This window comes from Macrobrachium nipponense, chromosome 10, assembly GCF_015104395.2.
Source record: "Macrobrachium nipponense isolate FS-2020 chromosome 10, ASM1510439v2, whole genome shotgun sequence".
In the NCBI taxonomy this organism is placed as follows: Eukaryota; Metazoa; Arthropoda; class Malacostraca; order Decapoda; family Palaemonidae; genus Macrobrachium; species Macrobrachium nipponense.
The window spans coordinates 72,361,724-72,387,833 of record NC_087204.1 but is presented as its reverse complement, the minus strand read 5'-3'; the positions used below and the strand labels follow the sequence as shown (position 1 = coordinate 72,387,833).

Here is a 26,110-nt window from a genome sequence, read left to right as displayed (position 1 = left end):
TAACTGAACAAGGATGGCCACCAGAGGAGCAGCAGTCGGCAGCATGGGATGGAGTAGTAGTAGTACGAGCTGCTCACTCTGTGGGTCGGCTCCCCTCATGGAGGGTTTTTGTAGTGGGAGATTTCTATTGGCATTTGGCTCGTGGTAGTGGTCTCACTCGCCTAGTGTTCATACCGACATCCTCTTGGAGGGTGAGTGAGTCAGTTATACTGACCTTTTTCTTTACTTTATTTATTCTCTGGTATGTGTTAGTACATTTACCCTAGAAATAATAGATTAAAGGATATTTCGCGCAGCGACACGAGCTGAGCCCAGAAAATATGAATTTGTATTAGATTCCTTTCATTTCACCCATTAATAAGTTAAACACTTTCATTTAAAGTAATCTTGGCCATTTAAAACCCCTTCACACCATTAGCAAACAATTACAGGAAGGTTAAAAAATCTTTGTATGGTGTTCCCCTATACCCTGTACGGTGTTACCCAACTATGGGAAAACTCTGCATGAAGTGAAAATTTCTTTTCAAAATCTAAAAATTGTATTTGCCATTATTTCTAACAATTCACATGGATACCATAAAGGCACATTATAGTAGTTTATTTTGGGGACATACACTTTATCAATCTGGGTGAAACCTGATTTTTGCCAAATAATTTTCCACTAATGGTACAGTATTATCCCACCTCACCCTAATATTCAATTCCATAAGTCCCACTCTTTTACTACCATATGTTAGCAAATCCCTTCCTCCTTATCTTATGGTCAAATGCTGGTGCCCATTTATATATCAATTTTAATCCAACCATTCTTAATTTAACTGTTATTGCAGCATGGCAGCTGCTGTATATAAACCATGTTTCTTTAGCTCAGCTTGGGTAACTGGCTATGCATACTTTTCTGATGGATTATAGTGGACCCACCACTATAAAAATGCTAAGAACTGCCTATTTTGTTGGTTCAAACTCAAGAAAAATCCACTAAAAATGCTTCTTGTACCTGGCTTATTATGATATTGTTATAATACAATAAAGTTTCATACATACTTACCTGGCAGATATATACATAGCTAAGACTCCGTCGTCCCCGACAGAAATTCAAATTTCGCGCCATTCGCTACAGGTAGGTCAGGTGATCTACCGGCCTGCCCTGGGCGCAGGACTAGGAACCATTCCCGTTTTCTACTCATATATTTTCTCTTCCCCCTGTCTCCTTGCGGGGAGGCTGGGTGGGCCCTAATCGTATCTATCTGCCAGGTAAGTTATGTATGAAAACTTATTGTATGATAACATATCGTTTTCATACATCAATCAACTTACCTGTCAGATATATACATAGCTGATTGGCACCCTTCGGTGGAGGGTAAGAGACAGCTACTTCTGGAATAGACAGGTAAACAACATATGTTGTAGGTATAAATAAAACCTTGGTTCCTACCTGATAGGTGGTAGACTTCGTGGTGTTTGCCCCGCTAGTCTGCATCACCTCAAGAAACTTTAGCGAGATGTGATCTATGGCAAGAATTCTTGTGGGTCTGCCGAAGGGGTCTTATCCACTTACTTGGCAGAGCCTGAAAGGACTTTGTCAATGGGTGCTGATCCACTTATATGAAACACACCTTATTAAGGAGCACACAACCAATCCCGACCACCTGATCCTAACCACCATGTTAGTATTAAAAATTGCTCCGAGTTATCCCCAAACTCTTCGCAACAAACCATAACTCAAACCAAATTGCACACGCACAATAATTTTTCAAAAAAAAAAAAACAAAAAAATTTATGATACTCATCTATAAAAGATATCACAAGAGTTCCTTACTGAACGAAAGTGACTGGCCGACCTGTGCGGCATCTGCACTTGTTCAGCAGAAAGTCTAGAACATATCTATTAGACTTATGTATTAATTAAAGATTGGTGTTAGCTCCTGTACCCAGGATTGTGCCCGCAGACACGAAAGGACCTAAAGAAAAACATTTTTCATAGGTCACACGAACGTCCTTCAAATAGTGAGAAGCAAACACAGAATTACATCTCCAATATGTCGCTTCCAAGATATTCTTTAGTGACATATTTCTCTGAAAGAGAGAGACGTAGCCACTGCTCTCACTTCATGAGCTACTCTCATGAGTTTGAAAGAATCATCCGTGCAAGCCTTATGAGCGTCCGTAATGACGTTCCTGACAAAAAGGCTAAAGCATTCTTAGACATAGTCTTGATGGATCCTTCACCGAGCACCAGAGACCTTGTCTAGAACCTCCCAACTCGTCTTTTTCTGTATGTAAAACTTTAAAGCCCTTACTGGGCAAAGAGACCTCTCCGGTTCCCTGCCGACGAGACCCGATAAAGCCTTTTACTTCGAAGTTTCTCGGCCAGGGATTCGAAGGATTTTCATTCTTTGCCAAGAAAAATTCTTTGAAGGAAACAGATGGCTGAATCTAGATTGAAACCCACTTTATCACTAAGGGCGTGCAGCTCACTAACTCTTTTCGCCGTTGCCAGTGAGAACAAAGAAAACAAACTTTTCTCGTTATGTCACGAAACGAGGCCAAATGCAGGGGTTCAAATCTCGCTGAGGACAAGAACTTAAGTACCACGTCGAGATTCCAGTTAGGGGGAGAAGTAATCTTAGACTTCTTGGTCTCAAAAGATCTAATCAGATCATGTAGATCTTTATCGTTTCCCAAATCTAGGCCTCTATTCCTAAAGACGGCCGAAAGCATACTCCTATAGCCCTTTATCGTGGCTACGGAGAGACGCGATTCTTCTCTCAAATATAACAGAAAATCAGCGATTTCTGTTACAGAGGTACTGGAGGAGGACAACTTCTTCGACTTACACCACCTTCTAAAAACTTCCCACTTCGATTGGTAAACACGGATAGTGGAAGTTCTCCGGGCTCTAGCGATCGAGCTTGCTGCTATGCTAGAAAAGCCTCTCGCTCTGACAAGTCTTTTGATAGTCGAAAGGCAGTCAGAGCGAGAGCGGGGAGGTTTTGATGAAACCTCTCGAAGTGTGGTTGTCTGAGAAGATCCTTCCTTTGTGGGAGGGATCTGGGGAAGTCTACCATCCACTCCAGCACCTCTGGGAACCACTCTTGAGCTGGCCAAAAGGGGGCTATCAGGGTCATTTTTGTCCCCTTTGAAGACACAAACTTCCTGAGCACTTGCCCCAGAATCTTGAATGGGGGAAATGCGTAAACGTCTACATGAGACCAATCTAGCAGGAAGGCGTCTACTGTTAGAGCTCTGGGGTCTTCTACTACTGAACAAAAGACTTCCAGTCTTTTTGAGAGGAACGTGGCAAAGAGGTCTACATGAGGAGTCCCAAAACGAGACAGAGATTCCGACAAACTTATGAGTGGAGGGTCCATTCGGTATGAAGGACCTGGTTCCTCCTGCTCAGCCTGTCTGCTCTCACGTTCTTTACTCCTTGAACAAACCTCGTCAAAAGAGAGATGTTCCTTTGAGATGTCCACAACAGCAGGTCTCTTGCGAGCTCGTAAAGGGCATACGAGTGAGTACCTCCTTGCTTTCGAATGTATGCAAGGGCGGTTGTATTGTCCGCATTCACTTGGACTATCTTGTTCCTCACTAAAGGTTCGAAGCTCTTTAGGGCTAGGTGTACGGCAAACAGCTCTTTGCAGTTTATGTGCCAGGACACTTGAAGAGCATTCCAAGTGCCTGACACCTCTCTTTCCCAAGGTTGCTCCCCAACCTTTTTCCGACGCGTCGGAAAACAACAATACAAGGTTGGGTTCTGCGTTTCTAGGGAAGTACCCTTGTTTTCCTTCAGTGGGAGTAACTACCATTCTAAATGGCGTTTCATTAGAACTGGAATGGGAAAACTGTCCGAGAGAAGCCCTGTCTTCATGTTCCACGATCTTCTGAGGAAGAACTGAAGCGGACGGAGATGAAGTCTTCCTAGAGGAAAGAACTGTTCGAGCGAGGAAAGAGTCCCTAATAGGCTCAACCATTCCCTTGCCGAAGTACGTTTCCTTCCTTAGGAAGAGAGAGACTTTCTCTAAACCTCTCGTTAGTCTCTCTTGAGAAGGAAATACTCGAAAACCCCGAGAATCCATCCGAATCCCCAGATGACCAAGTTCTGGCTGGGGATCAGTTGGGACTTCTCGAGGTTCACGAGTAATCCTAAGGTCTTTATCAGGTTTAGTGTCACAGTCAGGTCCTCCAAACACTGTTTCTCTGACTTGCTCTAATGAGCCAGTCGTCTAGGTATAGAGATATACTGATTCCTTTCAGGTGAAGCCATCTCGCCACATTTTTCATAAGGCTCGTGAAAACCTGAGGCGCCGTAGACAGGCCGAAACACAAGGCTCTGAATTGGAAGATCCTTCCCCCCGTCATGAAACGGAGGTACTTCTTCGACGAAGGATGGATCGGAACGTGAAAATAGGCATCCTGGAGATCCAGAGACACCATCCAATCCCCTTGGCGAAGAGCCGCAAGGACTGATGCAGAAGTCTCCATGGAGAACTTCTGTTTCTGAACAAACTTGTTCAGAGCGCTGACATCCAGAACTGGTCTCCAGCCCCCCGAGGCTTTCGCAACCAAGAAAAGCAGATTGAAAACCCTGGGAGCTTTGATCCAGCACTAGCTCTATAGCTCTCTTGTCCCACATCTGATCCACCTTTGTTGAAGAGTATCTTTCAACACAGGGTCCTTGTAATTGGCGGACAATTCCCGCGGAGTTGACGTCAGGGGAGGATTGTCCAGGAAAGGAATGAGGTATCCCTTCTGTAGAACAGACATAGACCAAGCGTCTGTATCTATGAGAGTCCAGGCTTCCGCAAATCCCCGGAGCCTGGCACCTACTGGTGTTTGGAGGAGCGCCACTTCACTTTCCCCTTTTAAAGGGACGGAAAGAGGCTCTACCTCTCTTCTCAGTCGCTTTTCTTTTAGCGGTAGCTCTAGAGGGAGGGCCTCCTCGAAAGGGCCGAACAGGCGTAGAAACACCTTTCTTGTCTCCCACCATCACTGTCTCTTCTCCTGGAAGATTGCAGGAGAAGATCCTGTGTCGCTTTCTCCGTAGAGAACGGGAAATGTCCCCACCCTCATCAACTGCGAAGGGAACAGAAAGTCAGACCTGGGAGCGAATAACAAGGCTGCCCTTTGCGAATGGGATACCGCTTTAGTCAAAAAAGCGCTAAAAACAGATCTCTTCTTCAAGAGACCTGCTCCAAATAAGGAAGAGACTTCCCCTGAGCCGTCCTGTACCTCCTTGTCTATACACGACAATATGCAAGGAGTACGTCCGGATCGAGTCCTTCCGAGGCATGAGCCTTCTTGGACATCACCCCAAGGGACCAATCTAGGAAGTTGAAGACTTCCAAAATGTGAAAAAGTCCCTTGAGGAGATGATCCAACTCCGAAAGACCCCAAGTTATCTTAGCAGTATGAAGGCTATGTCTCCTGGATGCATCTACCAGACTGGAAAAGTCAGCTTCAGCCAAAGCTGGGAGAGTGAGCTCCATATTCTCCCCAGTCTGGTACCAAATACCTCTCTTGCCCGTAAGTCTAGCGGGAGGCATGCAAAACACCGTTCTGACTAGCTCCTTCTTGGTTAGCATCCAGCTATCCAGCGACTGAAGAGCTCTCTTCATAGAAATCGTAGGCCTCATCTTCAAAAAAACAAAAAGCCGACGACTTCGGCGTCTTAGAGCATGAAAAAAGTGAACGAGGAGAAGGAGGAGCGGCAGGGATCAATGCATCTCCGTATTCCTGCAGGAGGAGAGCTGTCAAAACTTTATAGTTAGACAGCCCTTCTCTGCCGTGAGTCTCGTCTTCTGAGTCCTCTTCCAATATAGGATCAGAAGGAGAAGTCAATTCCCGTTCCGGGTCTTCCTGCCCAATAACTCTCTCTACGGGAGACAAACTCCTAATAGGAGAGGGGCTAAGAGCATGTATAGAGCTCCTCTGCTTGGCTGGCTCCTCGCGCTTGGCTGGCTCCTCGCGCCTGGCTGGCGCCTCGCGCCTGGCTGACTCCTCGCGCTTGGCTGGCGCCTCGCGCCTGACTGATGCCTCGCGCCTCTCTAAAATCTCGCGTCTGACTGACGCCTCGCGCCTGGCTGGCGCCTCGCGCCTTTCTGGTGCTATATCCTTGTATGGATGAAGCTTGTCTGGCGCCTCGCGCCTGGCTGAATCCTCGCGCCTGGCTGCGTCCTCGCGCTCGGCTGACGCTGCTGGTTTGGCAGACGTATCACATCTGGTTATATCCTCGCGCCTGTAAAGCGTTTCTCGCTTGTCTGGCGCTTTAATCCTGTAAGACGCTTCTCGTCTGGAGGAAACCTCGCGCTTGACTGGCGCCTCGCACTTGTCTGGCGCTTCAAAATCGTCCAAAGAGTCTCTATCAGAATAGATCTCAAACGCCTCACGTCCCACAGGAGCCTCACTCCTGGCGGGAGAAGGAAGACGAGACTTCTTGACAGGAAGCCTCACGTCTTTTCTACGAGGGGGATCCTTCGAAAGGACTCCTACCAAGGCGGATAACTGTTCTTGCACAGCCAAAATGATCCTCTTGGAAGCTTCTCCGGCGTCTTCTTGAACGGGAGAGGGAGACCTTGAAGGAGTTTTGTCCAAGCCATGGGACGTCCAAAACCCTCTTGCCTTCTTGATTCGAAGGAGGCGTTCTTCCGAAAAGCGTTCGGGGCTAGAATCCAAAACAGGATCTTTCCAGTGCCTTTTCAGGGGCCTGGACAGGTCCGAATCCTTCCACCCTCGTTTAGGAGAGGGAGAAGCGGACGAAGAGAAGCACTCTCTGAGGACGCTTTTCCTATAGCGGTCCTGAGCAGTCTGTCTATTTACAGAGCCTGCTGAAGGGACGCCTGACCGGGGGAATTCTCCACAACCTCCGTACGGCTTTCGACTTTCCTTCTCCTCTGGGCTTGGGAGCTTGGAAGAGGTCTAGGCCTGGGAGCGTCGCAGAGACGGTCAGACGCCCCCTCCACAACACTGGGGACACTCACTTCACTATAATAGTCACTTCACAATCCTTACCTTTCATGGCAGCCATTTTGGATTTCATCCTGTGAAGAGTAGCTTTCAGTTCAGCAATTTCCGAGGCCGAATCTGAATGTAAAGCCAGTGAGGGCCCTGATACAGAATTAGAATCAAATGCATAGTTAAGAGAAGAGTTAGAATCATTAAAAGGCTCAATAGGCCTTGTACTACTACCCGCACCCTTAGATGCCGCCCTTCTGACTCTATCCCTTTCTAACTTCTTCAAGTAAGAAGTTAGAGTCTTCCATTCCTCAACATTCAACCTCTCACATTCATGACAGGTGTTAGAAATAGAACAATCAAAACCTCTACATTTGCGACATACAGTGTGAGGATCAACCGAAGCCTTCGGTATCCTCACCTTGCAGCCTACATTCACACACACTCTCACACAACCACTTGAATCAAGACATTCTTGAAGAAAAATCAAAAGCAAGTCCAAATCCAGTCCACAGTAGCGAATGCCAAAACAACGATCCAGGTACGTCACCAAAAGTCCACAAAAAGATGATCAATTGTCTAGAAAAGCGAATTCCAGTCAGGAGGTGGCAGCAACGATGTTGATACCACCGGCGACAGAAAATATATGAGTAGAAAACGGGAATGGTTCCTAGTCCTGCCGCCCAGGGCAGGCCGGTAGATCACCTGACCTACCTGTAGCGAGTGGCGCGAAATTTGAATTTCTGTCGGGGACGACGGAGTCTTAGCTATGTATATATCTGACAGGTAAGTTGATTGTATGAAATTATAGTTTTATCACAAAAAGTTCATTTAATCATGAAATCAACATGAAAATACAGTAATCTGTGGATATTTCTCATAGAAAAATACAGTGAATACACAAATTTCCCACGAATAATGGGTAGATATGGTCCATAGAGAAATCCACAAATATGAGAGTGAGTGAATCTCGAGAATGCAAATACTACGGGGATTCCACTGTACACTTTATATCCCTTGAATTTCAAGTCAGCAATGACTATCTGCCTTGGCTTTATGAATAGCCTGTTTAACTTGCTTTAATGTCTTGTCTTGGCCCCTTGAACTAGAGTTTCCTCTGCTTTGGCTCTGTTTTGTTATTCCATCCTCATTGATAGTTTTTTCCTGGCTGCTGGGCCGTTACCCACAAAACTTATGAAGCGTTTCTTCACCAAAACCAAGGAAACATGTAACTTTCCCTTAACATATGTTCTTGTGCCATTTGTAAATATTTTAGTCTCTCCCCTTTGCTTCAGTACTTTTCTTTCCTCTATCTGGACCCCTCTGATCAAGAACCTTTCCATGTGTTAAACTCTCTTTGAAAGTTCACTTTTCTTTCCTCTATCTGGACTCCTCTGATCAAAAACCTTTCCATGTGTTAAACTCTCTTTGAAAGTTCACTTTTCTTTCCTCTATCTGGACCCCTCTGATCAAAAACCTTTCCATGTGTTAAACTCTCTTTGAAAGTTCACTTTTCTTTCCTCTATCTGGACTCCTCTGATCAAAAACCTTTCATGTGTTACTTTTCTTTCCTGAGTTCACTTTCTTTCCGTCTATCTGGAAACTCTCTGGATCACTTTCCATGTGTTAAACTCTCTTTGAAAGTTCACTTTTCTTTCCTCTATCTGGACTCCTCTGATCAAAAACCTTTCCATGTGTTAAACTCTCTTTGAAAGTTCATCTCCCAAGCAACTCTATGGATAATGCTAGTCTTGGGCCATACTAATCCAGGAGGGTTCTACTCATAGCTAGGAAGGAAATTATCTTTCAAACATACCATTCTCTTTCTAACCTCTCTTTGACATCCTTAGGCTACCTGCTTAAATTTCCTATAAAGGGATTTTGACGTAAGGAAAAATCTATTTCTGGGCGATTGGTTCGTGTCGCCAGCGAAATATCCTTTAATCCATTATTTCTAAGGTAAATGCACTAACACATACCAGAGAATAAATAAAATAAAGAAAAGGTCAGTACTACTAACTCGCTCACCCTCCAAGAAGGTGTCGGTATGAACACTATGGCGAGTGAGACCACTACCACGAACCACTTGCCAATAGAAATCTCCTACTACAAAACCCCCACTAGAGGGGAGCCGACCCACAGAGTGGGCAGCAACTACTACTACTCCATCCCATGCTGCCGACTGCTGCGCCTCTGGTGGCCATCCTGAAGTTAGCAGACAATCTTGAGCGCAGGGATGGGTAGGGTGGGATTTCGCTGGCGACACGAAACCAATCGCCCGAAATAGATTTTTCCTTAGTCAAAATCCCTTTTCTGGGCTCAGTTCGTGTCGCTGCGCGAAATCGTACCAGAGAAATAGCACAAGATTGTAAAGAAAATAATTAAATAAATAAATAAGGTCTCAATAAAACGTAAAATGAAATAAAGAAATATAATTGCTAAGAAATATATATATAGACAATGATAGAAATTAGAAAATATTCCTTAAAATTAACTTAAAGTTAACATATATGTACAGGGCTTACATGGAATATATGTTGATCTTAACATTTGTGATAGTTAATTATGTACAAAGTAAATAAAGCAATTATAATAATAAACTGAATTTGAACAAACTTCGGCAATAATATAAATAAACAAATGTATGATTGACTTAGTATACAAAACCCGTAACCATTGCAAATGTAGATGTGTCAGCCCTAGCATAAAAATAAGGGGACCACATCATAGAGATCATTATATACAATCAATTGTGAGTGACCCTAGCAAAAAAAATAAGGTCACCCACTGTACCATCATAAGAGCAGCTAAGACTCAAGGTAAACGTAGATGAACATGGTAGGTATAGACAAACTGTTGTGAGATAGGTAGAAAGGAGAACTGGATCTTCTACTTAAGATTAAGCAGAGTCGGGGGAAACTATGTTACCCGCCGCAACTGCTGAAAATTTCAGAGCTTCCAAGGACTTTAAGTAATGACGCTTAAATACTGTCGGCGATTTCCATCCAGTATACTTTTTTAAATCATCAAAATTCATGTGTTGGAAATAGTTAATTGAGGTGGCAACTGCCCTGACATCATGAGCTTTAGGGAAGGAATCAGGGTTGGCTTGCTTAATAAAGTACAGGATCTGTTGCCTGATACCTTTAATAGATAAAGTACCACCTTTTTCTCTCTTAAAGAGAGACCCGACGATGAGGATGTCCTGGGACAGAAAGGCTCGTAAGGTCGATACTGGACAAAGAGAAACATCTTGTGGAAGGGGTTTAACCTTCCACGGTTCCCACTCATCAAAGGATCCTCATTCTTTGCTATAAAGACTACGTTCCGGAGAAAGTAGAACTTGCCCTGTGGGAAGAAATCTATATGATTCGGATCTCTGGATAACGCCGACAGTTCTGAAATTCTAGCTCCTGAAGCCAAGCTTAATAAAAATAGAGTTTTCTTAAGAGCATTATAAATGAACATGTCGTATTGTCTGTTTCTGAAGCCAGCTTTAGAACATCATTTAAGAACACGATACTGACGTAGGCCTCACTGAAGGTCTAAGTCTAGCACAAGCCTTGGGAATAGACGAGAAGTAAGAGTCTGTCAAGTCTATGTTGAACCCGAGTTGAAAATCTTTTTCAAGGCTGACTTGTTTGTCGTAATAGTGCTAGCTGCTAAGCCTTTTTCAAATAAAGATCTGAAAAAGGATATAGCTGAATTGATTGTCATGATTCTAATATCTGATTCTCTCAGGAAGGTTGCCAACTTTTTGACTGCTATGGCATCATTATCTGTCTCAAACAGTTGAATATCTCTTTTATCAGATTCCAAGAAAAGAATATTTCGAGGATCAATATCTGCATCTCTTTTTAGCCGCAAACTTCATGAAGTCCATAAAGTTAGGGTTTGAGAATTCCTGAGGAAGCGAACACAGTCTTCGTTGTACTGACTGGGAGAGCCTGGGATTGGGAATTCGAAGAGGACGAAGACCCAGTTCCAGAATCAGAGGGTACCAATTGCTCTTCGGCCAGTCTGGGGCTACTAGAGCTACTTGACCCTTGAACGTCCTGAGTTGTTCAGTACCTTCAGGAGAAGATTCACTGGAGGAAAGACATAAATCTTCTCCCAGTTGTTCCAATCTATGGACAGGGCGTCCGTGGCATAGGCCAGAGGGGTCCAGGTTGGGGGCCACACATAACATGGGAGTTTGTGGTTCGCTTGAGATGCGAATAGATCCACTTGTAGACCTGGAACCCTCCGGAGAATCCATTGGAACGAACTGTTGTCCAGTGACCATTCCGACTCCAGAGGAACTGAGCGGGATACGAGCATCTGCTATGACGTTTCTCACTCCAGCTATATGGGTGGAGGAGAGGTGCCAACTGAACTTGTCCGCCAGGGAGAAGATGGCTACCATGACATGATTCAGATGTCGTGACTTGGAGGCCTCCCCTGTTTACGCAATGGACTACCACTGCGCTGTCCAAAACTAGCTTTATGTGGGAGTTCTTGGCGGACGTAACCTTTTTTCAGAGTCAAGAACACTGCCATCGCTTCTAGTACATTTATGTGAAGCTGGCGGAACTGGGGTGACCAGGTTCCTTGAACCTTCTTGAACTGAGAATATCCTCCCCAGCTGCTTAATGAAGCGTCCGTGATGGTATGGTAAACCCCGGAGGAGGAAACTGAAGGGGATACTGATATTGACAGGTTCTTGACTTTTGCCCAAGGGCATAGACGATTCCGTAGAATCTGTGGGACTGATGACAACTTGTCCCTGGATCTGACATTTGCTCGTGAGCGCCAGATTCTGGTTAGGTCTTTCAGTTTGGCTTTCATCAAGATGTTTGTCACTGATGCAAAATTGGATGTGAACCCCAGGATTCTTTCCTGGCTTCTCCTTGAAGCAAATTTGTGTCCTAGAAATTGCTTTACTGACTTCGCTATTTCCTTTCTCTTGGCTGATGGAATCGACAGAGTATGGGAGGATAGATTCCATTGAATGCCCAGCCACTGAAGTTGGACTCCGGAGTGAGTCTTGATTTTGTCCTGTTTATCTTGAACCCTAGATACTCTAGGAACTGGATTACTTTCAGTGTGGCTTTGCGACATTCCTCGACTGTTGGAGCCCAAATCAACCAATCGTCGAGATACGCTACTACCATTATCCCCTGAGACCTCAGTTGTTGGACGACTATTTCCGCCAACTTCGTGAAACACCCTGGGTGCCACGTTCAGACCGAAGGAACTACCTTGAAGGAGAATGCTTGATCTCCTATCTTGAAGCCCAGATAAGGGTGAAAGTGTCTTGCAATAGGGATATGATAGTATGCGTCTGTAAGATCGATAGAGGTGGTGACGGCCCCACGGGGGAAGTAAGGTGGTCGCACCTGCGAGATGGTGAGCATTTTGAGCTTGTCGCAGCGAATGGCCAAGTTTAAACGGGATAAGTCTAAGATTACCCTTCTTTTTGTGAGCCTTTCTTTGGAACGCTGAATAACGCGTCCTTGAAATTTTAATCTGTTGACTCTCGCTATTGCTCCTTTCTGAAGGAGGTCCTCCGCATACTCCGTCAATTCTTTTGATGGAAGTTGAAGGAAAGGTCTGGGTGGAGGCGGATTCGCAACCCAACTCCAACCCAGGCCTTTCGACACAATACTTTGTGCCCATTTGCTGAATCCCCACCGTGCCGAAGAGAAACAGCCTCCCTCCTACCTTCAAGTTCTCATTGCTGCTGTAACCTCCGCGCCTCCCCGGAAGTGTTTTCCCCTATTAAGAGACCTTCCTGATCCTTTCTGATGAAAGGATCCCTTACCTATGCCTCCACTACCTGAGCGGTCATACTGCTGAAAGGCCTGGCCTTCGAAACACTTGGTTTGAAGGCTGGGGAGACAGCGTAAGAGGTGGAAGGTTGAGGCTGGGGGGAAATCACGTAGATGGGCTGTGATTGAGCCTTGGAGGTAGAGGGTTGGGCTGCCTGTACTAACGGAATAGTCGAAACAGGCTGGGCGAAGCGTTGTTGTTTCTTCTGGTAAGGCTGAAAACGTCTGGGTTTCCTCTGAGGCCTTACCCCTTGTTGACTTGGTCTTGGGCCCCGGCCCTTCTTTGCAGGGTGAGGAAACCCCAAACGACCTTAACCTTAAGGCTTTGGTTAAGCCCGTGTCGCGTTCCGCCCTGGACCCCTTTCTTTACCAATTTGCATCAGGGCAAGAAGGTCTGCCTCCCCAGATGTTGGATGAAATTTGCGAACGTTTATTCGGTTCATGACGAATAGTTGCTTCCTGGAGGACATGTTTCCGACAGCTAGTTCTGGCGTAGCGAACTCAAACATGTCAGACTGAACTGTTTGCGTCAGTGACTTGGTGAGAAGCTTAAAGAGTGGCTCAGAACCGTAAGAAATGGTTGCCACTTCCGTCATTGCCATGGTGTTAATGGACCTGGCTAGCCTAGTCTTGGCCTCAAATTCAGCCTGAATGAGGCTGTCCGGAAGTCTAGGCAGCTTTCTCACCAAACTGATCCATAGCACAGTCTGGCTTGAGTTTTGCCCGCCGAAAAAGTGTTGGGTAAATCCTCCCCAAATTCTCCGAGTGAGGGGAAGCAAAGGAGATGTGGGGTCTGCTTCCCTTAGCTGTGGTAACGACTCCCCCTTCTGGGCCGTGGGATAGTGACCGTAGCTATTTGGTAAGCAAGGGAAGCGGAGTTCCCTCTTCCATTGTGAAAATGGTGAAGGGACTCTTAAAAGGTTGAATTTTCGTGTTCGAACAATCCATGTCCTCTAAACACCTGAGCCATTCTCTTTGAGCCTGGTCACGTGAGTAGAGGACTGTCTCCTTAGGGACCTTGTCATCTCTAGTCATGGCTGCGTCAGTGAGTCTGGCGTAGCCAAGAACGGTGGTTGTAGACCCTCCGGGTAGAACTCGAAGTCCTCAATCCTTCGAGTACCACACTCCGGAATTGAAATAAGGCCATCCTGGAAAGGGGCGTATGACGCCACCCTCCAGGGGTTATTCATAGAGAACGGAGGCAGAGAGTCATGAGGTGGGAGCTGAGCTATTCCGGTGCCGAAAGGTGGGGGAGTAGCTAGAGGAGCCTGGCTAAGTTCGGCGATGATGTTATCCTGGGAGGTGATCCTGTCGGACAACCGGGAGAACATCTGCTCCATACTGTTTTTCAGAGAGCCGACCAAGTCCCCCATGTGTTGCAACAGACCAGCATTGGGATCCAAAGCCGGAGCTGCTGCGGAGGTGGTTGGGTAACTCTGAACAGGTACCAAGGGGAGAGGAGAAAAAACGGCTGACTCCGCCGGAGTATGTGGTCTCTCCTTGGAAGACCTGCTCCTTGAGGATTTGGAGCCAGACCCAGAAGCTCTAGACCTCTCCGCTCCGGGGTTCGTAGCCGGAGACTTACGAGATGTTGACGCCGACGAAGTCTTTTTGGACGACGACGACGTCTTGCTTAGGGTTTTTACAACCGTCTGTCCCTTGACCTTAGGTCTAACTGAAGCGTCAGGAGAAGTATAAAGGAGCTCAGCTCCTGTAAAGCCTTGGAAGGAAGCTGGAGAGTTAGCAGGAGTAGAAGACCCAGTGGCGCCCAAGGGAAGCCCTTGGGCGTCCAACGTACCTACCTCGACCAACAGGTCGTCAACACCTACCATTGGCTCTATATTTAAATCAAGTGTCGCGACGTCCGACGAGATATCTTGGCCTGGTTCCTTTAACGAAGCGGCGAGCTGTTGCTGAATCGCCGCCATAGTCGGGGCTGCCTCTGCCGGGTCGACGTAACCCGTTGACTTGCCGCCGGGGAAGATTAGGACAGCCAACCTCTTCTCCAGAATGTAGGGCTGTCCCTTGGCGGCGTTCTTACCGAAACCGCCGACCCAAGCCCTCAGGGTTGCCAGGGCGGTATCTCTAACGGCGGGAGCCTGGAAGAGAGGGCATTCATTAGTTTTAAGTTTAAACTTAAGATTAAAACTTAAGTAATAGGCTTAGTCTAAAGACATAGGGGATGCAAGATCCCATATAAAACAAGCTTAAGCTTAAAATAAGAGATTAAAATTAAACTTATGAACTACAACCTTTGTTGGGATTACCGAACGGAGTTGGGAATACTTACCCCGTCCAAGAGCTGGCTCACAAGATCGTAGCAAATGGTGCAGGTTTCGTGGAACCAGACTTGTAGATTCCCGTGCGGAGTCGCGCATGGAGCATGGGACCTGCAGACTTCATGCCCACAGGGGTCCTGGAGCATGGCATTGCATCCTGGATGCTCACAGTTGGTGGTCTGTAAGTGAAAAGATACATGAGTACCGTAGAAGACATCACTTACAGGCTAGTAGGCTAAAAGAACTCCGCTGCATGCCGGAGCGCGAAAAAATTTTGGGCATAACCCCTCCCTTACCGCCTGAATAGGCTAGAACCCCGGAGAGGTCCGGTGTGATAACGTAGGTAACGGAGGGATTCGGCTTAGGCTAGCTTAAATTAAACTTACTATAGTTTAAATTAAACACTAAACAATTAAGCCTAAAGCACTAGAACGTACCGGAATATTCCGGTGCGCGGCGGTGTTCGTGTCGCGATATCAGCGAGACGGGGTGGTTAGGAAAGACCAACTGTACGCCTGCAGTCCGCCCCGCACGGGGCGGGTGAACTAGCAACCTTCCACGTGAATGCCGGAGCTCCCGTAAATAAAGAGCACCAGTAAGCCGGGAAGGAGCGAGAGGGCGAAACAGACTCGAGCCAACAACGGATCGACGGAGTAACGACGGGGGGGGTAAGGTAGGGGAGGGGGAAGGCCAGTCCCCCCCTTAGTCATCCGAGCGCGCCATGAAGCAAGAGAACGGTCAAGTCCAGTCCTGGGTCTGTCCAGCCCCCCCTACTCCCTCCGCCTAGGGAGAGAGGGAGGCAGGCACGGGTATGTGGAGCGAGCGAGGACAGACCTACCCCCCCCCCCCCACCCCCCCCCCCCCCCGGCCCTATGGAAGAGCGGGAGGAGGGTAAGGTGACTGGACGGGCGCCTGGCTGCTTCGCGATCACATGGTGACACGGAGCGGTAACATGCGAATACAATGAAACAACATAGCCTAGGTTAAAGCAACCAACTAATCAGTGAGATGCTATACAGAAGCAACCGAACTGATGAGAGGAAGCAATAAACTGGTGGGGACCAATGAAATACGGAACCTAGGCTACGTAATATGCCAGACGCCGTAGGCTAACCTAAAATATATAAAATAAAATTTTTTTTTCAAAACAATTACGTAACGTAAAGTAAGAAAGTAAATCAGTAGGAGAAAAAATCCAGGAGTGTACGACTAACCCGAAAGAAAGTCTACCACTCAAAGCTAGCCGGGGCCGATACTAAGAGCTGTGGCTAGGGTCTGGATGGAAGATGCCTACGCAAGGTAAAGAAGACATGCATGCATGACATAAACCCCAGTAGGCTGGACCCCTAACATAATATAGATAACTAACAATAGAGCGTAAAGTAATAAGGGAAGGTTCTAGGTATGGAAGACCAAGAACGAACCCGCCACGAGGCAGAACAATGCCGCCATGCTTCCGACCAAGAGCCAGTATTTATACCTAAAAAACGGCAAATACTGACTCAAGGCCGGAAAAACCCCAATAGCAACAATAACCGATTACTTAACTTAGCTGCTGCGATGGCTGCACGCTCCATAATTAGTAAATCCAAGAAAGGGGCACAAAAAACACAGAGCAAAAAAGGGCACGTGTGTACGCAGTGCGCTAACTGAAAAGGATGGCCACCAGAGGCGCAGCAGTCGGCAGCATGGGATGGAGTAGTAGTAGTTGCTGCCCACCTGTTGTGGGTCGGCTCCCCTCTAGTGGGGGTTTTGTAGTAGGAGATTTCTATTGGCAAGTGGTTCGTGGTAGTGGTCTCACTCGCCATAGTGTTCATACCGACACCCTCTTGGAGGGTGAGCGAGTCAGTAGTACTGACCTTTTCTTTATTTTATTTATTCTCTGGTATGTGTTAGTGCATTTACCTTAGAAATAATGGATTAAAGGATATTTCGCGCAGCGACACGAACTGAGCCCAGAAAAATATATAGCGTTCAGGCCAAAGACCAAGTGCTGGGACCTATGAGGTCATTCAGCACAGAAATAGAAATTGACAGTAAAAAGGTTTGAAAGGTGTAACAGGAGGAAAACCTCACAGTTGCACTACGAATCAATTGTTAGGAGGAGGTGGAAAGTAAGACTGAAGAAAGTGAATACGAACATAGGTACGGTAAAAAGAATGAAAGGGGTGCAGGGAGGGGCCGAAGGGACACTGCAAAGAACCTCCAAGTAATGCCTATAGTGCATCACATGAGGTGCACTGACAGCACTACCCCTCTACAGGGTTAGAATCCCTATGTACCCAGTTTTCCAGTTCCATTTTAAGTATAACATTTCCCATGACAGCTTTGGATCTACATACACCTCTTGGAAAGTATTTGTTCATAAAGTGACCTTTGGAGATTTCCTAAGAATGTGTACTGCCATTACCGTAGTCACTCATCTTTCCCTACTAATTACCCACAATATCCCACTAACCTTTGTGGCAACATGTTACAGTACATGCATACCCATACTACAGGCCAAATCTATACAAGAAAATTCACCCTATAAATCTAATCATCACCACCTCCAATGCTCTTGTGTACAGTAAAGTAGTACTTGGAAAGATGAGCAATGAGTACAAAATGAAGCATGCCAAAAAAGAAAAAGAATAGTAGCAATCTTCTAAACTAAATATATGTTCTACAATTTTACATTATGTTTTTCATTTACTGAGTTAGATATTAAATACATATCCACTCTCTTCTTGTCTGTTGTGCCTGCATTCCCATCTGGTCCAACTCTTAATCTCTATGTTCTTTCAACATAACTTTCAAGGGAAGTCTACTAGTCTTCATCCTGTGACTTCTATATCACTACTAAATTTCTTTTCTTCGCAACTCACCAAGCCCAAACCATCTCAATCTGTGATGTCTCAATTAATTTCCCAGTTCGGGACAAAACATTTTAAAGTTACCTCCCTATTTGTTATATGATTTTCCCAGTGTACTGCAGCTATGCATTTCAACATTTTATAAACACACCTCTTCAAAATTTGTATAATCTTATTTTCCTTGCAAGGACTACCCATGTCTCTCCTGCACATAGAACTACAGTATGGTAAATGCATTACAGATGCACCATCAATGTTAAAAGTAATTTATTTAGTAATGGGATAATCTTAATTACCAGTAGAGTATGCCAGCAATCTCCTTCCATTTCATCTAGGTTGCTGCCATCTTTTTCTTACTATCACCTCCATACCAGCTTCACAATTCATTATGTTGCCAAGGTAACAGAAATGATAACCTTGTTCAAAGCTTGACCTCCAAAGCATGGTCCTCCCTCTCTTTTTTTTCAATAAGTTCTTGAACATCTCATGGATCATAAATTCCTTATTTCATGTATATTTTACAATTTTGAGCATCTCCTATGATAACAGCTATTATATTTGCTACAAAGCACTTCATTTACCCAACATCCCTCCCAAAGTATCCACATGAATACTTACTTGACTGGACTTGCCGGTGACAATACATTACTTGGTTTTATGCACACACTCTTATTCTAATTCTCCTTCATTAATCTCTTTCATTTTTTACACATTTTTAAGATCCCATTGATTCCACAATTAACACAACGCCACTTGTATATGGCAACTATTCTTCCACACCTTTGTAGCTTCATCCATTAACAAATAAGAATTCAGTGCTCATAACAGTTTCCATAATTGAAAAATAGAGAAAAATTTGTCCTGCCAGTAATCTAATATTTAGAATAAGATTATGCAATATTCACTAATTATGACTTCATTAACTTTTGAATCCTGAATATTTATGAAGGTACACTGAATTAGGGACCAACAGTAGACCAATCAAAATCAAGAATGGCTATGCTTTATGCATGCTATTAAGATGAAAAACAACTAAAGCATGAGATCAAGTAGTTACAATGATCATTAACATAAGCTATGGGGCCTGTGGCATAAAAGGAAATGATAATCATATCCCAGTTAAACAATCTACATGAGATTACTCAAGGTGTCTATGCCTTGCATATAGTAGAATCAATGAACAAACAGAATCCTATCCTTCATGAGACTTGCATCAGTGACAACAAAGAGGAGTTTTGCTCATACAGAGTACGTATAATAAAATAGCTTGTCAAAGGCTCATTTTCATTACATTAAAAGTTTTTAATGTAATTGTGGCAATTTTAATATTTAATGTGCTAACATGAATTTCATGTCATGTGATAAGGCATTCCTAAGGACTTCAAAAGAAAATGCAACTTATCAGTTTTGATACCAGAGATACCACATTCAAAGAACAGCAGAATGAAATACCCAGCACATAAGCAAAACATTACCATTCACTTTGCCAAACTCCATCAATGTAAACCTAGGCAAAATGCAAACATGAGACGTAAACACACAAAAAACATAAAACATAACCAAATTTCAACATTTCTAACAAATACATAGCTACGCTTCTGGTGGAAGAAACCTGAATATAATACTCACATATGTTCAGGATGGTTTCGAATACAGTCTATCATTCCAGATGGAGGAATTTCACCCAGGCAGACACGGTGTATGGATGTGAAAAGTGGGAACCTGGAAAGTAATGATATTGTTTTGTGCTTTTTATGCTGAAAAACTGTCGTCTTAACTTCCTTAATCTGAAAGCCAAATATAATTTTGCATGATAGATGTATGTCACAAATTTTCCTCGCATAATAATTTCATAATACCGATGACTCTGTCAATAAAAAGGAAGTGCAGGCAGTCCCTGGTTATTGGCAGAGGTTCTGTTCTCAGCAGGATGCTAATAAGCAAAAATTGCCATTAAGTGAAACTTGGTGATTTATGGCACTTATGGCTCTGATATCCGGTACCAATAACCAGTGAATGGCGCCTCCTTTAATTATGTTATGGAGCCGATAACCAGAACTCGGCGCATTATGACGCCTTAAATTACCAATTTTATGGTGCTAGACAAGCACCATAAAACCAGATCGCCATTAACCAAGGACTGCCTGTATAAACAAAATACATATATAAAATGCATTTATCTCATTTACTTTATTTAATCTAACCACTACAAAACTATAATTCTCATATTTATGTTGCACTACATTGTACATTAAGGGCTCTCTCTCTCTCTCTCTCTCTCTCTCTCTCTCTCTCTCCTCTCTCTCTCTCTCTCTCTCTCTCTCTTCTCTCAGCTTTGAATACACAAGCTCAATCTCTGGTTGGCCTTCAGATACCAACCCACACAGAAGAATCTTTCCTTCCTTCAAGCCATGCCCTAAATTGCTCTATCAAATACAATAGTATAAGACTTTATAGCCAAGACTGATATCCACAACAGGGATTGAATTAGGCAATCCAAAGGGGGGAATTCAAACAATAATTTTACTGTCTATGTCAATGCTACCCATTGCTCATGTCCCCTCCTAAAGGAGGACCTTAACATGTAGCATCTTAATCACAATACACTCGCAAGCACATCTACAGTGAGCCATGCAAGATTACCAACTTATGGAGCTATATGTTTTTTTAATACCAACCCACACAGAAGAATATTTCCTTCCTTCAAGCCATGCCCTAAATTGCTCCATCAAATACAATAGTATAAGACTTTATAGCCAAGACTGATATCCACAACAGGGATTGAATTAGGCAATCCAGAAGGGGGGAATTCAAGCAATAATTTTACTGTCTATGTCAATGCTACCCATTGCTCATGTCCCCTCCTAAAGGAGGACCTTGACATGTAGCAACTTAATCACAATACACTCGCAAGCACATCTACAGTGAGCCATGCAAGATTACCAACTTATGGAGCTATATGTAATTTTAATATCTTCACAAAATGACAAATTTTCTGAGACAATTTGTATTTTTCATAGCTACAAACCTGAGGTCTTAACAATAGGATAATTTGTAGCGCCTAGATGGATCCGGTTAAATCGCAGATGAAAGCAATGTGTGCGTATATCGGGTGAAGAGCGGTCATGGACCACGCACCCATGCCACTGCGTCAGTCTTTCCCAATTCAGGATGTCTTAGCAAGACAGAGGGGTGGTTAGTGGGCACTACAATATTAAGACCTCAGGTTTGTAGCTATGAAAAATACAAATTGTCTTAGACAATTTGTCATTTGTTCATATGCAAACAAATCTTTGGTCTTAACAATAGGATAGATTTATACTTGGAGGGAGGTACAGACATCCTAAACCAGCTGGGGGCCTACCCATCAGTCCAGCTCTAGAAGAAATAACTTCTGGAGAGGGACTGATAGCCATGAGAAGCTAGATACATTGATATCTAAAACACCCAGAAACTGAGCGACGTACAATGATATATGGGAGAATCATTGCATAGGGAACGAAAGAGAAACTCTGACAGTCCATAACAAACCAACACACCAGGGTTTGTTACCATTCCCTACTCCCCCTTGCCAAGGAGCAGAGCATATGCTACCGAATAGAGGGTTGGTTATTTGCTTACCAAGCGACCAAACTACGTATCAGTATGACTACCTTACTCACCTGTATCAGCCCAGTCCAGCAAATGATGTGTCTATTCCTCAACCTGCCCGAAGGAAGAAGGAAAGGTAAAAGAGAAAGAAAGAGACCAGCCACACTCATTCTATCATCCACACAATTATCTTAGGTAAGATAGAAATGTGCCCTGTTAAGGGCAATGATGAGTTAAACAATCTGTTGGGCAGCCACCACAGGACCCAGGGAAAACATGTCCATAGATCTGTAGGCAACATCCTTAAGATAGAAAGAGGTGAACGTGGACTGGTGTAACCAAGTACCAGCGCTCAGCACTCTATGTACAGCCAAGTTCTTTTTGAAAGCCAGAGAGGGACCAATACTCCTAACGTCATGCGCTCTAGCCTGCACAGACGTGGCAGCGGAATCAAGAGTCAAGTATGCCTGTCTGAAGGCTTCCCGTATCCAAAAAGAGATAGTATTCTTCGACACCTCTTTCTTGGCACGTCCCGTGCTAACAAAAAGCCTGCGGCAGCCTGGTCTAAGGTGCCGTGTCCTTTTAAGATAGCATTGCAGAGCCCTGACAGGACACAACAAAAGTTTTCTTGATGGAATGGAAAAGGAGGTGAACCTATCATCATGCACAGAGGGATTCTGGGTCTTGGCCACGAATTCTGGGACAAATTCGAAGGACACTAACCCCCAACCCCTGGTGTGCTTCACATCATAGCTCAGAAAACGGGCAATGAACAGGGTAAAGGCTGAGAGAGGTCAACCACAACTCTCATCTAGGCAGTTTAAGAAAAGACTGATGCTGTGGCAAGGGTGTGTGGTCCTTGACCACTCTTTACCCGATATACACGCACATTGCCAGATCTCACAAGATTCCTTGCTTTCATCTGCGATTTAACCGGATCCAGCTAGGCGCTAGAAATTATCCTATTGTTAAGACCAAAGGTTTGTTCGCGTACGAACAATCAGTGCATATGTAGGTGCTAAACCAAATACACATGAACACAATATTTTTGGGTTCGACCTGTGTCGGCTGGTGAAATGTCCCTATAGCACTCATTTCAAAGTATAAATAACTGCTAAATATACCAGAGAAAAAAGCCATATGGAATGCTGGAGTTACTACCCCCAGCTCGCTCACCCTCATAGGGTGTCGGTATAGCACAGGGGCGAGTGGAAGCCACTACCACAGATACTTTGCCAATTAGAAGTCTCCACTCTCAAAATCCCTCTGTAAAGAGGTGCCGTTACAACGTCTACCTTCCGCTCGCTACTACTACTACCTCTGCCAGAAACCCTCATTCCTGTAATAGCACTCACCGTGTCTGCACGCGCCGTTTTCGCTGCTCCCAGGAAGTGTTTTTTGCGAAGCATCATGTCTTCTCATGAGCAACAAGTTTCTTCATCTACGTTGAGTATTCCATTTATTGTTTTTGAACACGTTGGGGCAACGATGCATCTAATTTTGGCCCTTATTTTAAGTCTCTTGTTCTTGTGAGTTGGGTATGACGCTCTTACGATCCGCCATTTTGGGTGCATCGTTGGCAGCGTGTGCAATTATTTCAGTTTTTATCTCAAGGTGTATTTCATCCACCGTTTAGCACTTCACTATATAGGCTATTGTTTTCGTATTCTTTTTCATCATTCTCGCTCCTGACGAATTCTGAGAGCCTTATTTTTACGGCTTTATCCTTACGTTATTAGCCTATTATAGGGCCCGTCTCGCTCCTGACTTATACTGAGGCTTTGTTTTTTACGGTTTGTCTTACGTTATTAGCCTTTTAGGGCCTTTTTTCATTATCATCAGCCCCTCAGGAGCACGTTGGTTCTCTTTTGTGCGTACGGTGATATGCTTCATAACGTTATGTGCGAGTATTGTGTTTTTGGCATCCTAGGCTAGCCTTGTGGTACGCCAGTTTATTCTCAGAGGTGAAGATTCCGCATTCATTCGCGGTACTCATGCATGTGTATTTCTAGTTTAGTTTCCGATTATATTCTTGTATTGCTATTTGATAAGGTTGGAAGTTCTTCGCGATGTCCTTCCCTGGCCTATCTGACCAAACCTAGGCTAGGTTTTGGAGGGTAGGCTAAACGGTCTCTGTATATCCCTCCACCCTTAGTGGCTCCTTATACTGCCACCCGACCAGACAGATATGTTTGCTTGGAGGGTGGTCCAGGACTAGAGAGTCTCTCTCTTGTTATGTTTGTAGGGCCTAGGCCTGTCTTACCTGACCAGATCAGAAGATTCGATTTTGGAGGGTTGAGTTAGGTTCTAGGCGTCCTCTTCGTGACATCCTTATAGGAGCCATCATAGCCTACCTGACCGGATCTGTACCGATTTCGGAGGGTTGGGCTGGGATCTTAGCTGGGTGCGGTTTTCTCCCCCCCTTCCCCCCCTTTTTTTGTCAGTACTTCCAGTAATTCCTCATCAATTATGTTATGAATTGTCTTTGTTGAGTGAAGCCTGGACCATTGCCCCCTTTAGTGGTAGGCTAGTTAACGGCTTCTCGAGAAGTGGTTTTCACTGATTGGTTGCTGTAGCCAGGCGATCACGACTCGTCCAGTCTCCTCCAGACACTGCCCCCCCCCCCCCCCCCCCCCCCCCCCCCCCACCATCCCGGACTTGTTCCGGCGCTGCTTTGTTAGCTCGCTGCCCAAGTAATCCTACCGATGAACGACAGCTAGGGCGTAGACCTCGGTCCTGGGGATTAGTCAGAGGAGATTGGGGGATTAGTAGATTAAGTAATCTCTGTTGGTATGTCTCCGGGCCTGTGTGTTTTCTGGCGAGGTGTGGTCTACCATCACACCCGCCAGGAGGCTATATGCCGGAATTTACGTACCACTGTTCCGCCGTTCTGTTTTACATATTTCTCTAGTGTTATCGCTGCTTCCCCACTCCAGTGGGGGCGGAACTAGGCTTAGCGCTGCGTTTCTAATTGACTTGAAACTGCTACTCTTCTCTGGTGCGATCAGACCGTATCAGACTCGTATCAGGCCAACCCCACCGGTTTTAGCTATTGTGATGACGAGATTATGGATTCTGGAGTAGGCGGAGACATTCAGAGCTTAGTATTAAGAAAATTTATTATGTAGCTTCTGTTGGTATGTCTCCAGGCCTGTGTTTATTCCGGCGAAGTGTGGTCTACCATCACATGTGACAGGCTGTATACACCGGAGTTCTACGTACCGTTGTTCCCTCCGCTCTGTTTTCCGCCTTCTATGTTATCGCTGCTGCCCGCTCCGGTGGGGGCGGAACTGGGCTCAGAGAATGCACCTCCAATTGGTTAGGTATTGCTACTCTACTCCGGTGCGATCAGACTCAGGCTTAGGTTTGCCTTGTTTCCCTGTTCTGCTCATATCAGGCCCTCTCCGCCGATTATAGCTTTGGCGATACCCAAAGTATGGATTCCGGAGCAGGGGGAGACATCCAGAGCTTTATTTATAACAAGTAAGTTGAAGATTATACTAGATATTACCTTTAGCTGATTAAGTAACTAGTTTAAGTATACTCATACCGCCAGAATTAACTTCAGCGGCATTATTTGATGATACTCATATATCTTTCCAACTTACAGATGGTTCAATGGCAGGAGGCGGGATGCCCAGCCGTCCTGTACAAACCGTATGGGCATGAGGTCTGCCGGTCTCATGCCAGCTGCACCATCCACCTGGAGGGCCGCGCTGTCTGGCACCCGGAAGCCTACACGGTGTGTTACGACCTTGTTAGGATCGTAACAGATGAGTCTGTAGGTAGCATACTCGCCTCATTGTTACTCTGAATTCTATGTTACACATATCGGTTGGGAAAGTCCCCGACACTGGGAACCTGATTTGATTATCTCTTACAGGTTGATCTGACGCTCAAGACCTCGATGTCGGCCCTTAAGGCCTGGGAAGGGGGGTTTGGAAGAAACGTGGGAGCTGACCAACCCTACATGCTGTCGGAGGAGATGTGCACCCTTCTCTACCCGAATGCCCAGGTTTCGGCAGCAGTACCGGCAGGAGTAGCGGCTCCCATCATAGAGCGAATCCGCCAGGAGACCCAAGCCCCCCCGGAGGACCAAGAGGGCTTGTGCGATGTCATGACAGAGGAGGTGGCAGCCATCAGCCTGCATCGGGAGCCTATGGCCATCGAGGAACAGGAGGAAGGTAGGGAGGTAAGGCAGGTAGTCGTGGGGCTAACGTTCTCTCCTTTAGTCCAACTCCTTCTTCTTCTTTTCAGGGCTTCCCTGGGAAGTCCACGACCCCTTGGAATAGGTCGGGCTTGGTAATCCCCAAGCTGAAAACCTTGAAGACGAAGTCTCTGCCGAAGGCGGGTAGACCAGCCAAGCCTTCCCCGGCAGACTCCGCCAGGTCATCATTGGCCCCCAAGCCTTCGACTTCCTCGGCCAAAGCTACTCCCCCACCCAAGGGGTTGAGAGCTAAGTCTTCTAAAGCCAGACCGGCAGAGTCTGGCTTCAACCATGAGGCTTTCGCCACTCTTCTCATGCAGAAGATGAGCGAAGCAGTGGACTCGAGACTTCAATCGATGTCCACTCAATTCGCCTCGGGTCTAGAGACATCCGGACAGTCCATCATGTCTCTGA

The 26,110-nt window shown here is 45.4% G+C and overlaps 2 protein-coding genes across 16 annotated transcripts in view; one reads left to right on the top strand and one right to left on the bottom strand.

Moving 5' to 3' along the window:
- Nucleotides 1-19,620, bottom strand: part of LOC135223684 (glycerol-3-phosphate dehydrogenase [NAD(+)], cytoplasmic-like) — a gene marked incomplete at its 5' end in the record, with an annotated part of 35,869 nt that extends 16,249 nt beyond the window's left edge. For all 5 annotated transcript variants that reach the window (XR_010316559.1, XR_010316560.1, XM_064262376.1 and 2 more), the window contains 1 exon segment: nucleotides 19,528-19,620. Coding sequence is in view for 3 of the 5 variants with exons in the window: in XM_064262376.1 (XP_064118446.1) it covers nucleotides 19,528-19,620 (93 nt within the window).
- The window catches only part of LOC135223687 (glycerol-3-phosphate dehydrogenase [NAD(+)], cytoplasmic-like), a 232,933-nt gene that overhangs the window by 142,803 nt on the left and 64,020 nt on the right, over nucleotides 1-26,110 (top strand). The gene's annotated exons all lie outside the window — the stretch shown is intronic.